At 40.4% G+C, this 14536-nt stretch overlaps 1 protein-coding gene across 1 annotated transcript in view; it reads left to right on the forward strand.

Annotated features, from left to right (window-relative positions):
• The window catches only part of BBS2 (Bardet-Biedl syndrome 2), a 33380-nt gene extending 26463 nt beyond the window's left edge, over positions 1-6917 (forward strand). Inside the window, exons 16-17 of the mRNA XM_003916900.4 lie at positions 5577-5725; positions 6439-6917. Of these exons, the coding sequence (XP_003916949.1) occupies positions 5577-5725; positions 6439-6545 (256 nt within the window). The 3' untranslated portion in view covers positions 6546-6917. The remainder of the gene's footprint in view (positions 1-5576; positions 5726-6438) is intronic.
• The last annotated feature ends 7619 nt before the right edge of the window (positions 6918-14536 follow it).

A 14536-nucleotide genomic window follows, 5' to 3' on the forward strand; every position in this document is an offset into this window, starting at 1 on the left:
GTAAGAAGATCTCTGGAACCTAGGAATTTGAGGCTGCAGTGAGCTATGATCATGACACTGCACTCCAGCCTGGGATGACAGAGCAAGATCTCTTTTAAAAAAGTGGGGGAATATCATGGCTTCAATCAGTATCAACATAACTATTTATTTGCTTCATTTTACAGCACAGACACAACATTTAAGAATATTAGCCAAGTTGTTATCAACAATATGATTGCTGAAAACAGTTTAAGATTTTTTTGTGTGTTAGTTTTTTGTGCCTTTAGGGCATATCCCAGCAGGGAGTTTCAGTCAAATTACTGTATCTTAAAATCATTTGAGATTATTTCTCTTGTGGTTATGCCACAGATTTGATACAGAGTTAGGTTCCTTGTTTTATTTTGCTCTCAGTTTTGGAGTATTGGCATTTTTACCTTTTTGGTTTAATTTTATTACATATTTACTACAACCTTTTTGTGATTCCAAAGTTAGATCTATAAGACAGGCATGCACAGAAAAGTCTAACTTTCCATTCCTGTGACCTTCTTTTTGTTGTCTCCCTTTTACTATAACCAGTTGAATATTTAAGTATATACACACAGATATATACACACACACCTCTTCATATCTTAGATTAAGTCATAGTATGTATACATCTTTTTCTCCACCTTGCTTTTTTTTTTTTTTTTTTTTCAGATAAGAGTCTTGCTCTGTCACTAGGCTGGAATGTAGTGATGCAGTCACAGCTCACTGCAGCCTTGACCACCCGGGCTCAAGGGATTGTCCCACCTCAGCCTAGTGAGTAGCTGGGACTATAGGCATGAGCCACCAGCCCGGCTAATTTTTTATTTTTTTGTAGAGACAGGGTCTCACTATATTGCCTGGGCTGGTCTTGAACTCATGGGATCTACTGATCCTCCCACCTTGGCCTCCCAAAGTGCTGGGATTACAGATGTGAGCCACTGCATCCGGCCTCCACCTTGCTTTTTTTTTTTTTTTTTTTTTCCCCACCTTGCTTTTTACATTTAAAATATATATCTTGGAGATTTTTCCACCATGGTATAGAGAAATACATCTCATTTGTCTTTACAGCTATATAGTACTCCATTTTCTGACTGTTTTTCAGCCAGTTTCCTCTATTTGGATTGTTCTTTTGCTACTGTAGATAATGCTTTAATGAATAGTTTTGTTATGTAGATCTTTTTTTATTTTTGCCAGGATACCTTTGAGAAAAAGGCTTAACAAATGGGATTACTGCAGTAAATGATGCATGCATACAGAATTTTGCAAGATCTTGTCAAATTCTCCATAGGTGTTACATCATTTTGTATTCCCATAAGCAATGTATGAGATTGCCTGTTTCTCTTCAGCCTCACCAGGGGGGTGTGTTGGCATACTCCAGAGGATGAGAAATGGTCTCTTAGTTTTCATTTTTATTTTTTAAAGTTTATTTTATTGTGGTAAGACCACAGCATGAGATCTACCTTCTTAACACATTTTTAAGTGTATAATACATTATCATTGACTATAGGTGCAGTGTTGTACAGCACATCCTTAGAGCTGATTCTTCTTGCTTAACTAAAACTATTGGTAAGCAGATTCCCATTTCTTCTTCCCCTTTTTCAACTATCATTCTACTCTTTGATTTATGAATTTGACTATTTTAGATACTCCATGCAAATACATAATATTTGTCCTTCTGTGACTGGCTTATTTCACTTAGCGTAACATCCTCAGAGGTCATCCATGTTGTCACATATTGTAGAATTTCCGTCTCTTTTAAGACTGAATAGTGTTCTATTGTTTATATATACTAAATTTTCTTTATCCATTCACCTGTTGATGAACATTTATGTTTTTTCCACATCTTGGTTATTGTAAATAGTGTGGTGATGAACGTGGGAGTGCTAATAGGTCTTCAGGGTCTTGACTTCAGTTTGTTTGGATAAATACCCAGAAGTGAGATTGCTGGATCATATGGTAGTTCTATTTTTAATTTTTTGAGGAACTTCTAAATTGTTTTCTGTAGTGGCTGCACCATTTTGAATTCTAATCAGCAGTGTACAAGGGTTCCAATTTCTCTACATCCTTGGTAATGCTTGTTGTCTTTTTTTTGGATAATTGTCATCCTGACAGAGGTGAAATGATATTTCATTGAGGTTTTGATTTGCATTTCCCTGATAACTAGTGGCATTGAGCATCTTTTTATATACCTGTTGGTTATTTGTTTTTCTTGTTTGGATAAATTTCTATTCAAGTCCCTAGCTCATTTTTTAATTGGATTACTAGTGTTTTTTTTTTTTTTTTTTTCTTTCGCTGTTGAGTTGTAGGAGCCATTTATTATGTTCAGCACTGGGCATTTTTCATTGTTTTAATTAAGGGCTATTTGCATTTCTTTTTTGTGTGAACCATTTGTCTGTTTACATATCAGGTACTGTCTTAGTCCATTTTGTGCCTCTATAACAGAATACTTGAGAATGGGTAATTTATAAAGAAAAGAAGTTGATTTAGCTTATGGGTCTGTAGGCTGGGAATTACAAGAAACATGACACTGGCATCCACTTGACTTCTGTTGAGGGCCATGCATGAGGTCAAAACATGGCAGAAAATGTCAAAGGAGAAGGGGACATGTGTGAAGAGGCAAAGCCTGAGGGGTGCCCTCGCTTTATAACAACCTGCTCTTTTGAGAACTACTTCATTCCTGCATGAGTGAGAACTCACTCCTGAGAGATGGCATTAATCTGTTCATGAGAGAGCTGCCCCCATGACCCAAACACCCCCTACTAGGCCCACCTCCCAACACTGCTCCGCTGGCATTTAAACTTCAACATGAGTTTTGGCGGGGATGAACCACATCCAAACCATAGTGGGTATATTAATCTCTTATGTGTGGTGTAAGTTGCAGATATGTTTTCCTGAGTTTGTCATTTGGGTTTTCCCTGTGCTTAGATTTTAAAAAAAATTTTTGCATTAATGTTGGTTTTTGCCTTGTAAGAGCTTTTAAAATTTTTTATGTAGTCAAATTGATCACTCATTTTCTTAATACTTTATTTATTTTTTCTGAGATGGAGCCTTACTCTGTTGCCCAGCCTAGAGTGCAGTGGCGTGATCTCGGCTCACTGCCACCTCTGCCTCCCAGGTTCAAGTAATTCTCCTGCCTCAGCCTCCCAAGTAGCGCTACCACACCTGGCTAATTTTTGTATTTTTAGTAGAGATAGGGTTTCACCACGTTGGCCAGGCTGGTCTCAAATGTGTCACCTCAGGTGATCTGCCCGCCTTGGCCTCCCAAAGTGCCGGGATTACGGGTGTGAGCCACCGTGCCCAGCCACATTTTCTTAATACTTTTACATTTTGAGTTACTGTTAGAAAAGTTTTGTTTAACACCAGGGAATAGAGTAGTAATTCACCTGTTTTCCTTTAGTACTTGTACATTTTCCTTTTTTACATTAAGTCTCTGTTCCAGTTGGAGTTTATCCTCGTGTTCATATAAATAATAAACTCAGTTTTATCATTTTCCATATGACTGTCACATTATCATTATTATATTATTATTATTTTGTGTGTGTGTGTGTGTGTGTGTGTGTGTGTGTGTGTATGTGTGTAGGGTCTCACTATGTCACCCAGGCTGGAGTGCAGAGAGATCACAGCTCACAGCAGCCTCAATCTCCTGGGCTCAAGTTATCTTCCCACCTCAGCCCCTGGAGTAGCTGGGACTACAGGCATGTGCCACCATAGCCAGCTAATTTTTGTGTAGAGCCAGGGTCTTGCTATGTTGCCCAGACTGGTCTTGATCTCCTGGGCTCAGGCGATCTGCCTGCCTTGGCCTGTCAAAATGCTAGGATTACAGGTGTGAGCCACTGTGCCTGGCCACATTGCATTATTTTAATACTACTTTTTTTTTTTCTTTGAGATGGAGTTTTGCTCTTTTTGCCCAAGCTGGAGTGCAGTGGCGCTGTCTCAGCTCACTGCAACCTCTACCTTCCTGGTTCAAGCAATTCTCCTGCCTCAGCCTCCCAAGTAGCTGGGATTACAGGCATGTGCCACCATGCCCAGCTAATTTTTTTTTGTATTTTTAGTAGAGATAGAGTTTCACCATGTTGGCCAGGCTAGTCTCAAACTCCTGACCTCAGGTGATCCACCCACCTCAGCCTCCCAGAGTGCTGGGATTACAGGCGTGAGCCATGGTGCCGGGCCTGATACTACTACTTTTAAAGTTCATCATGCTCACGATGATTTCAGATACTGCCCTTATCATATATCATATTTCTGTACACAGTTGAATCTATTTCTGGATTTTCTGCACTAGTCCATTGGTCTGACTTGTCACGTCATTTGACAATATCATTCTTTTTTAAAAAAACAATTATTTTGAGACAGAATCTCACTCTGTTGCCCAGGCTGGAGTGCAGTGGTGTGATCACAGCTCACTGCAGCCCTCGGCCTCCCAAGTACAAGTGATCCTCCTACCTTAGCCTCCTGAGTAGCTGGGACTACAGGCACACACCACCACACCCTGCTAATTTTTTTTTTTGGTAGAGACAGGGTCTCACTATATTGTCCAGGCTAGTCTCGAACTCCCGACCTCAGGTGATCCACTTGCCTCGGCCTCCCAAAGTGCTGGGATTACAGGTGTGAGCCACTGTGCCCGGCCTCTTTTCCTATAGTTTTACCCTTTTCAAAATACCATATAAATGGAATCATACGATATCTATATCTATATATCCTTTTGAGTCTGGCTTCATTCACTTACGTAATGTCTTAGAGATTCATCCCCATTGCTGCATGTATCTGTAGTTGGTTCCTTTTTTATTGCTGAATAGTATTCCATTGTATGGATATATGGTATTTATCCATTCACCAATTGAGGATAACTGGGTTGTTTCCAGATTTTGGTGAGTAGAATAAAGCTGCTATAAATACTTGCATACAAGTTTTTTGTAGGCATATGTTTTCATTTCTCTTGGGTAAAATACCTTACAATGGGATTGCTGGGTCGTACAGTGTGTGTTTAACTTTATAAGAAACTGCCAAATCACCTTTCAAAGTAGTTGCAGCTTTTTGTATTTCTGTCCACAATGCATGAGAGTTCCACTTGTCCCACTTCTTTGCTAGCATTTGGTATCTTCAGCTATATTTTTCTTTAGTCATTTTCATTGTTGCGTAGTATAGATCTCATTTCTGTTTTAATTTTATGACTTTGTTTTTAAAACTTTGATAAAATACAAGGCTGAGTTGTCAACCAGGCCAAATTAGTTGAATGAATATTCATCTGAAACTTCGAAGGTGAGCTGTCACCTTGCTCACTTGTCCGTACTCCCAGCACAGTGGGCTTGAGAATTCTTAACCACCTAAATCAAAACCAACCATTGACCAGTAACCAAGGAAGGCCATTTGCCTTTTGTTTATTTGGAAAGAAAAGAATATTTTTGTGGAACTTATCCATATTTTCAAAGCAAACTAGCAGTTACTCCATTTTAATGAAAATATAGCTTAAAAATAGTGTCTTCTTTTCTTTGTATGTCCAAGAAGTTTGCAAGTTTTTCTTAAGCTTGCCGTATCAACATGAAATGATGTCAAATTTCTACTGATTTGCACAGGAAAACAATGAAGAGTCGTTATATGGAACTCTATGACCTTAATAGAGACTTGCTAAATGGATATAAAATTCGCAGTAACAATCACACAGAGCTGTTGGGAAACCTCAAAGCAGTAAATCAAGCAATTCAAAGAGCAGGTCGTCTGCGGGGTAAGTCTCTTAACACTGCACTTTCATCTGTAATGTTTTTGGTGGAACTCATTGAAGATGGTGGTAACATCCAATAATTCATATTGGGGCTGAAAGTAGCATACCTTTCACACTCCAGAGCTGGCACCAGTCACTTGTGTTTCAGCCAGTCAGCCTGGTGTTTGGCTTTTGTCTCCGGACTTCAAAGGGAAAGAAAACCTTCAGCTCTTTTTCTTAGATCTTCCTGCATCCTCTAAAGAAAAACCTACTATATATAACCCAAAGGAAATATATAAGCATATATAAAACCATCAAGGCCCAATTAGCAAAAAAGAGACTGAAAATTAATGCTGTGTCTAACTTAAAAATTTAGAAAAACAACAAGAGGGTAAACCCAAGGAAGCAGAAATATAGCCAGAGATTTATACCTGAATTCTGCTGTTTTGGGTCGATGTTTTGACCTCTTTAGAAATAATCTTTGCTAGGTGACCATGAGCTTTGATCCTTTTCTGTAAAACCGACTGTTGGTTTCTAGGTTTGAGACAGTCTTTAAGTCAGTTTTTTCAATAAATTCCCTCACCAAGTTATCTTTTTTAGAGAATGGTAAGATAAATTAGTTAAATTTCACATATAACTATTTTCCCTCCTGGTTTTATGTTGTTTTAAAACTGGCCTCTAATTTTATAATTTCACATCTAACAATCTTTTGGTTCCTGATGTTTCTTCTCATGCAGTTGGAAAACCAAAGAATCAGGTGATCACTGCTTGTCGGGATGCAATTCGAAGTAATAACATCAACACACTGTTCAGAATCATGCGAGTGGGGACAGCTTCTTCATAGGAGAGGAAAATACAGGTCATGAAGTTCTTGGCAAAGATTTTCTGTTAAAAACCTATGCTGGTTTGCTTTGGATCATACCCTGGTGAACCCTAGGTGCTAAGAATGAAAATAACCTTGGTGAGTTGTATAAATTAAAGACAGAGAACTACTTGTGAAGATAGATTCACTTTCTATTTTAAAATCAGTAGTACTGTTGCTGAATAATACAGGTTTGTATGGAATAGGATGAATGCTTTTGAAGTATTAGGGCTTCAGAGTCCAATTTTTGCTTATTTATGGTATATAAATACATATTTTTTCTTGAAATTGTAACTGAATTTGTACTTTTCAAATTGATTATCTACTTTTTAATTAAAAGGTAAAGATGTTAAACTTTGTGTTGATTGATTATAAAATCACCACCAAATCAGAATTGCCCATTTGTATTTTGTAGAGAAAAACAAAAATGTGCACTGGGTGCAGGGCTCATGCCTGTAATCCAGCACTTTGGGAGGCCAGGGTGGGCGGATCATAAGGTCAGGAGATGAGACCATTCTGGCTAACACAGTGAAACCCCGTCTCCACTAAAAATACAAAAAAGTAGCTGGGTGTGGTGGCACTAACCTGTAGTCCAAGCTGCCTGGGAGTCTGAGGCAGGAGAATTGCTTGAACCCAGGTGGCGGAGGTTGCAGTGAGCTGAGATCATACCACTGCACTCCAGTCTGGGTGACAGAACGAGACTCCTGTCTCAAAAAAAAAAAAAAAAGGATGTTTGGGCTGAGTGCAGTGGCTCACACCTGTAATCCTAGCACTTTGGGAGGCCGAGGCAGGTGGATCCCCTGAGGTCAGGAGTTTGAGACCAGCCTGGCCAACATGATGAAACCCGGTCTCTACTCAAAATACAAAAAATTAGCCAGGTTTGGTGGTGGACACCTATAATCCCAGCTATGCAGGAGGCTGAGGTAGGAGAATTGCTTGAACCCGGCAGGCAGAGGTTGCAGTGAGCAAGATCGCACCACTGCACTCCAGCCTGGGTGACAAGAGCGAAACTGTCTCAAAAAAAAAAAAGTGGATATTTGGATTTGTGTGCTTGTTAATCACCGAAAGGTGGGTGCAAACAACAAATTTACATTAAGGAAGAGTCAATTTAGAGTGATCACTTTATTGGGGTAATGTTTGCTGCTGTAACAAATAGACCTCAAAATCATAATGACTCAGTTTTCATTTGTTCTGTAAGGATATCTCCATAGTTATGCAGGGACCCAGGTTCCTTTAATCATGTGGCTCTGTCATCCCCTACGACAAACTTTTCTACCTGAGTTCCCTAAAGGAATAAGCCTAAGAAAAAGGGTTTGGGTGACTAGTTTCACAGTCAGTACATACAGTGGAGGGAGGTCTTAGGACAGTGGGGCTTTATTATCTCACTTGGAACACTATTTGACAAGGGCTGTCATAGGGCCTTGTGGTTATTTACAGCCATGTGCCAGATAATGAAGTTTAGGTCACCATAAGATTATAATACTGTATTTTTACTGTACCTTTGTGTTTAGCTATGTGTAATTACACAAATACTTAGCATAATGTTACAGTTGCCTACAGTATTCAGCATAGTACCATGCTGTACAGATTTGTAGCCTAGGAACAACAGGCTATACCATATAGCCTAGGTGTCGAGTAGGCTATACCATCTAGGTGTGTTTAAGTGCATACTGTACAGTGTTCGCATGATGACAAAATAGCCTAATGATGCATTTCTCAGACTGTATCCCTGTTGTTAAGTGGAGCATGACCGTATAGCTAAGCTGGTAGAAGAGAGTAAGAGGAAAACATGGCTTCTTTTAAAAGTGTGGTCTGAAAGTAGCACACTATCATTTCCACTCGGAATTCCATCGAATCACATGACCACATCTGCAGGGGAGGCCGGGAGATGGAATCTAGCTGTGTGCCTGTGAGAACGCTGGTATTTGTGCCAACAGCTAGCAGTCTCTTCTTTAGGAAAAATTTTGCCCTAACGTAGATTTCAGGACTGGTTTAATGAGTGAAACTTCAGTTAGTTTTAATATCTTAATAGCATTCATAAGCAGTTTAGGGGAAGTGGTGCATTTCCCTGAGGTTAGTATACATTAATTATACTGATTTTGATGTGGCCACTTTAGGATCGGCCCTCCTGTATCTGAAATGTAAGCCTTATGGAGTCCTAATTATGAGAATATGCTAATACTTTTGTTTTCCATTTTCAACCTATAAACTCAAGAGATAATCCACATATACTGTATTATTTTCAGTCTCCAAAATAGTAAAGTATCATTGTAAATCTGCCTCACATGGAGGTTGCAGTGAGCCGAGATCGTGCCTCTGCACTCTAGCCTGGGTGACAGAGGAGACTCCGTCTCCAAAAAATAAATAAATAAATAAATCTGCCTCACAGAGGAGGAAACTGAGGCATAGATAACCTCCTTTTCAGGTCACAGAGTTAGTGACCTGTGTGACCTGTCTAGTGACTCAAGACAAAACTTGAGTCCTACTGTTGAGTCTTTGTTTTAACCATAGTCTAATTTATACCATTTGAGATTAAAATCTCTAGTTGGTGCTAGTTTTAAATTATATAATGCCATTCATTTTTAGGGAGTCTAGTAACATAATCTCATCAAAGGTCACTCTGTTGTTCTTTGGCCAAAAAACTTCCTTCTTAGACCTAAAAATACTCATGGCCAGGCTAGAAGGCATTGACCTGCAGCAAGACATCTTAAGTTGTTCTGATTTATAGGTTATTTTCACAGTAATTTGATCCTGTTGATGGCAGTGTCTATTTCACAGATGAGGCTCTGAGCTCCAAGACAGAGTGTCCTGTACAGGGTCCCACAGCTGGGTAAGCCCTGGTGTGAAGGAGGTGTTGGAACCAAATAGTCATGGCCTCTTCTACTCCAAACTTCCCAAGCAAGTAAAGACGGGCTGAAGTGAAAACATTCATAAAACATGCAACTGCCTTTTTTTCCCCCACTTAGAACTCATCCTGTTCAGCTTAGGAATGAGGAAAAACTGGACAAGGAGAAATGAGTTTATCAGCAATTTCTCTATTTTGTTGCCATATGTTTCTATCCTGATAGAATCTGAATACTTCTAGAAGCTACGGCGAAGTGGTATTTCACTGCTGAATTATATTGAAGCTTTAAGTGAGCACTGAGCTGTCATTTAAAGCTGACTTTGAGGATTTTGATATCTGAGAGAAAGCTTTCAGTACCATAATTCAGGTTCTGAGGATTTTTAAGAGTATAATTTTTATTATTTCCCACCATGACTGCCTATCCAGTACCTCAAGGCCCCACTCAAATGCTCTCTCCTTAGGTGACCTTTCCTCTCCCATGTCTACTCCTTAACCCTTACTAAATTCTTTACCTAAATCTTAATCCCCTGTTAAGCAAGAATGGTGTCTGCATCTTAACCAGCATCACCCTCGCCCCAGTGCTGAGCTAATGCCTTCAGCATAGAATAGCATCTGCCGCTCTGCTTGGGATTATCTGTCCTCAATACGCCTGTCAGCAGCTTCAGAAATCAAAGAACTAGGAACTTTAAAACTATTATGCAACCCTAGAAGTGTTTTACAGGAATGATTTTCAACATTGTTATTAATGTTTCAAATTTTATAATTAGCAGTTACAGATCTGCCAATGCACAGTCCTGTCATTATAGAACTAAATTACCTCCAATTTCATTTGGAAACTCAAGTACAGTAAGACACCCATTACAGCCTGGTGTTTCGCATTTTACCTCTTTTCCATCTGGCCCCTGCCCACACTCTATGCTCTAGCTCTGGAGTCATCTTGTAATCTGTACAGTACAGAATCTGCTTTTCCTAAAAGTGATGTCACATGGACAGTTCCCAAGTCGTTTTTAAATTGTCTTTGTGGACTGATTTTGCATCAGAAGAGAATCATCAGGACACCCAGTTCCATGCAGGCTGGAGAGCTCTCCTCTGGCATCATTTCACTAGATCTCCTCAACCCAGGACCTTTTCAACAGGGTTTGCGCTTCCTCCTTGTTTAGTAGTGGTAAGTATGTCACGGTGTTGACGAGATAATGCACCCCAAAACTTCTTATTCAAGAAATAACTGCCAGAACTTTGGGAGGCTGAGGTGGGTGGGTCACTTGAGGTCAGGGATTTGAGACCAGCCTGGCCAACATAGTGAAATCCCATCTCTACTAAAAATACGAAAATTAGCCAGTGTGGTGTCAGGCACCTGTAATCCGAGAATTGCTTGAACCTGGGAGGCAGAGGTTACAGTGAGTTCAGATCACACCACTGCACTCCAGCCTGGGTGACCGAGGGAGACTCGATCCCAAAATAATAATAATCATAAAGAAAAAAAAATACTGGTCTAGGAGAGGTAACCCAAGCTTTGATTTTTTTTTTTTTTTGGGTGAGGGGTGTTCTGTGGGGAAGAAACCCACACTTTGGTGGAATTTTGAGAGGAATCTTTAAACAGTAGACAAGCCTAGTTCAAAACTAACAGATTATTTTTCTTGGAACCTTCATTTTCCACATCGTTAAAATTAAGGACTAATGTTATTTGTAGGGTACTTCCTTAGACGTTTTATTTATGCAAATATGTTCACAAGTTTTGTGAAAATGTTCCTCATTTCCAGTATGGTTAACATAAAAAGAAGAAGTAGTGAAGTAATCTCCGTAAGGCTGTTCTCTTCCTGTCCAGTGCTGGAGCTTGAAGCCCATAGGGCAGGTAGTCAGAAAAGATGTGGAGTTGGGGAGAACAAACTGCAACCCACAGGCATGGGCTAGAGCCCATGAGGATGCTAAAATCTGTCCATTTTTGTTGCTTCTGACCTTGATGGTGTGGGCATTCTGCTGAAACAGACCCTTTGCAGAGGAGCTGAAGGAAGATCCATCCAGGGGAAGGTGGAGTGGTTGCAGGCCCAGGCACAGGTGTGGTTCACACCAGCAAGGTGTGCCAGCTACTCAAGGGCTGCTGCTGCATTGGACCCTGCAGATCTGGCATAGGAATTTGTGGCTCATCCTAACCTGAGACATAGGGAAGAGAGTTGGGAAATGTAGTTCAGTCTAGCCAAGTTGAAAAATGACAAAGCTACCAGTGGCTGTCATAGGATGGTGGGATTTCAGGTGATCTTTAGATTATTACATGTTATTACCTCACAATGAGCATGTATTATTTATATAATAAAGTCTGAAAAAACAGAAAGCTGTTTTTTTTGAGACGGATTCTCGTTCTGTTGCCCAGGCTGGAGGGCAGTGGTGCAATCTCGGCTCACTGTAACCTCTGCCTACTTGGTTCAAGCGATTCTCCTGCCTCAGCCTCCCAAGTACCTAGGATTACAGGCATGCACCAGCATGCCCAGCTAATTTTTGTATTTTTAGTAGAGATAGGGTTTCACCATGTTGGCCAGGCTGGTCTCCCAACTCCTGACTTCAGGTAATCTGCCAACCTTGGGGCCCCCCCAAAGTGCTGGGATTACAGGTGTGAGCCACTGTGCCGGGCCCATGGAGCTATTTTCTTTGGGGATAAAAATGGGAGTTATAAGAATTGGAGACTCACTATTAAGAATAAAGAGAGAAACCATGTATTTTATAGGTGAATATCATAGCTTTTATCTGAAAGAGGTATAAACAAAGATGCCCATGTTCTAATTCTTCTTTTGCTACCTAACAGTTGTTGACATTGGCCCCAGGCCCTAAAAAGTAATCAAGATGCAAAATGAAGTACTATAAGGAAAACAAGCTTCACTATCACTGTGTGTCTTCAGTGCAGAAACACAATCTGTAAGTTATACCATCCTTCACAGTCTAAGAGGTGCTGCTGTAGATGACGTAACTGATAGCAACATCAGAGTTGGGCTCTTAGGGATTCTCTCCCCTCAGACACCCGAGTCCCTTTTTGTAGTGTATAAAAGATGGTGTGTTGACAGATTATAAACACACTGAGATAAAGGAGACACTAACAAGCACATTTTTAACATCTGTGAGGTATTCTAAGATTTAGATTTGGCTTTCCATAATTGGAAAATTGGCCTTGGATGGTACCTACAGCCATGAGTCTCAAACTATTTTCCAAGGTTGGCATACATGACAGTGTCACCTACCTAAGCACTTTTCCCTGGCTCTTCCTGAAGTTATGCCACTGACACCCTTTTTCCTCACTCATGAAAACACAACAGAAGGCAAGTGAGATGACCTTCAGTCAGCTGGAACATAGAAAAGGCAAGCTGTGACATAAACCATTAGTAACAAAGTATTCGCAGTCCCACTTGAGTGCTGCTACACTATGGTTAAAAAATTGTGGTCTCCAGCCTGGCCAACAGGGTGAAACCCAGTCTCTACTAAAAATTTTAAAAAATTAGCTGGGTGTGGAGGTGGGTGCCTGTAATCCCAGCTACTCAGGAGGCTGAGGCAGAATTGCTTGAACCCAGGAGGCAGAGGTCACACTGAGCCGAGATCATGCCACTGTACTCCAGCCTGGGCCACAGAGTGAGACTCCGTCTCAAACACGCACACACAAAATTGTGGTCTCCAAAATAGTATGGTGTAAAATGGTTCGTTACCATATGCATAAGGGAAGACAATGTTAGAACTAGTTCTAGATATTTCTTTTTATCTCATCATTTAAAAATTAGTGTTTTATAACAGTACTAATATTAGTACTAATAGAACTAATATTGCATGCGTAATATTACTACATGCGTAAAATATATAAATAAATATATTTACATAAATATAAAAATATAAAAAAATATAAATAAATATCCATATCAAGGGCATACCTGCTAAAACATTTCTTAACTGGCTGGGGTACAGAATTAAACCTTTTTGAAACTAAACCTAAAAGACAAAGCAAAACTCATTTTCATTTAAATGCAAACTTCAGGAAAGAATGAATATTCAAAGTTTTAGGAGATGAAAGAGAAGAGTGGTTAAGAAGTTTAAAGGCCCAGTGCTTTTTCTATTAATTAGTAAAACCCACACTAAATGCTACTGCAAAAGCTAAAAATAAATGTAAAAAAAGAGAAAGGAAGAAGGAGACTGTGTTGGGATGGAATGAGAACAGCATCTTTCATCCACCCATGCATACCCACACATAGGTAATTATGATATAACTCCCTGGAACAGTTTAAGAAAAAAATTAACAAGATGCACAGCCTCTTGGCATTCTGATGTGGCTTTTTAGCATTCCATCTCTTAAAATAAAAAGCAGGCCGGGCACGGTGGCTCACGCCTGTAATCCCAGCACTTTGGGAGGCTGAGGCGGGTGGATCACGAGGTCAGGAGATGGAGACCATCCTGGTGAACACGGTGAAAGCCCGTCTCTACTAAAAACACAAAAAAATTAGCCGGGCATGGTGGCGGGCGCCTGTAGTCCCAGCTTCTAGGGAGGCTGAGGCAGGAGAATGGCGTGAACCCGGGAGGCGGCGGAGCTTGCAGTGAGCGGAGATCGCGCCACTGCACTCCAGCCTGGGCGACAGAGCAAAACTCCAGGATGGAAAGGCAGTGGGCACTTGGAAGTGACTACACATGGCAATAAGCAGCCTATCTTCTTTACCAACCAGAAGTTTCTTGGGGCATGTGATGGTAGGCCAGACCCTTTCCAAAGGAGTAATACTACACATTGTCTAAGCCTACACTGTCCTGTGAGAGTCATGGTGGAACAAGGCCACAGGCAGTGAGTGGGAGGAAATGTGATGACTCACTGTGTCAGAATTCTAAGGCCCAGCATGATCAGGATGTAAGGCTCTGTAATTTTCTAAACCAGCATGATTGAGAAGAACAAAATCTGCAATCATTTTTATCATTTTTTTTTCCCTTCTTTTTTTTGAGACAGAGTTTCACTCTTGTTGCCCAGGCTGGAGTGCAATGGCACAATCTTGGCTCACTGCAACCTCTGCCTCCTGGGTTCAAGCAATTCTCCTGCCCCAGTCTTCTGAATCGCTGGGATTACAGGAATGTGCCACCAACCCCAGCTAATTTTGTATTTTTAGGAGAGACGGGA

The sequence above is a fragment of the Papio anubis genome, chromosome 18, assembly GCF_008728515.1.
Source record: "Papio anubis isolate 15944 chromosome 18, Panubis1.0, whole genome shotgun sequence".
NCBI lineage: Eukaryota > Metazoa > Chordata > Mammalia > Primates > Cercopithecidae > Papio > Papio anubis.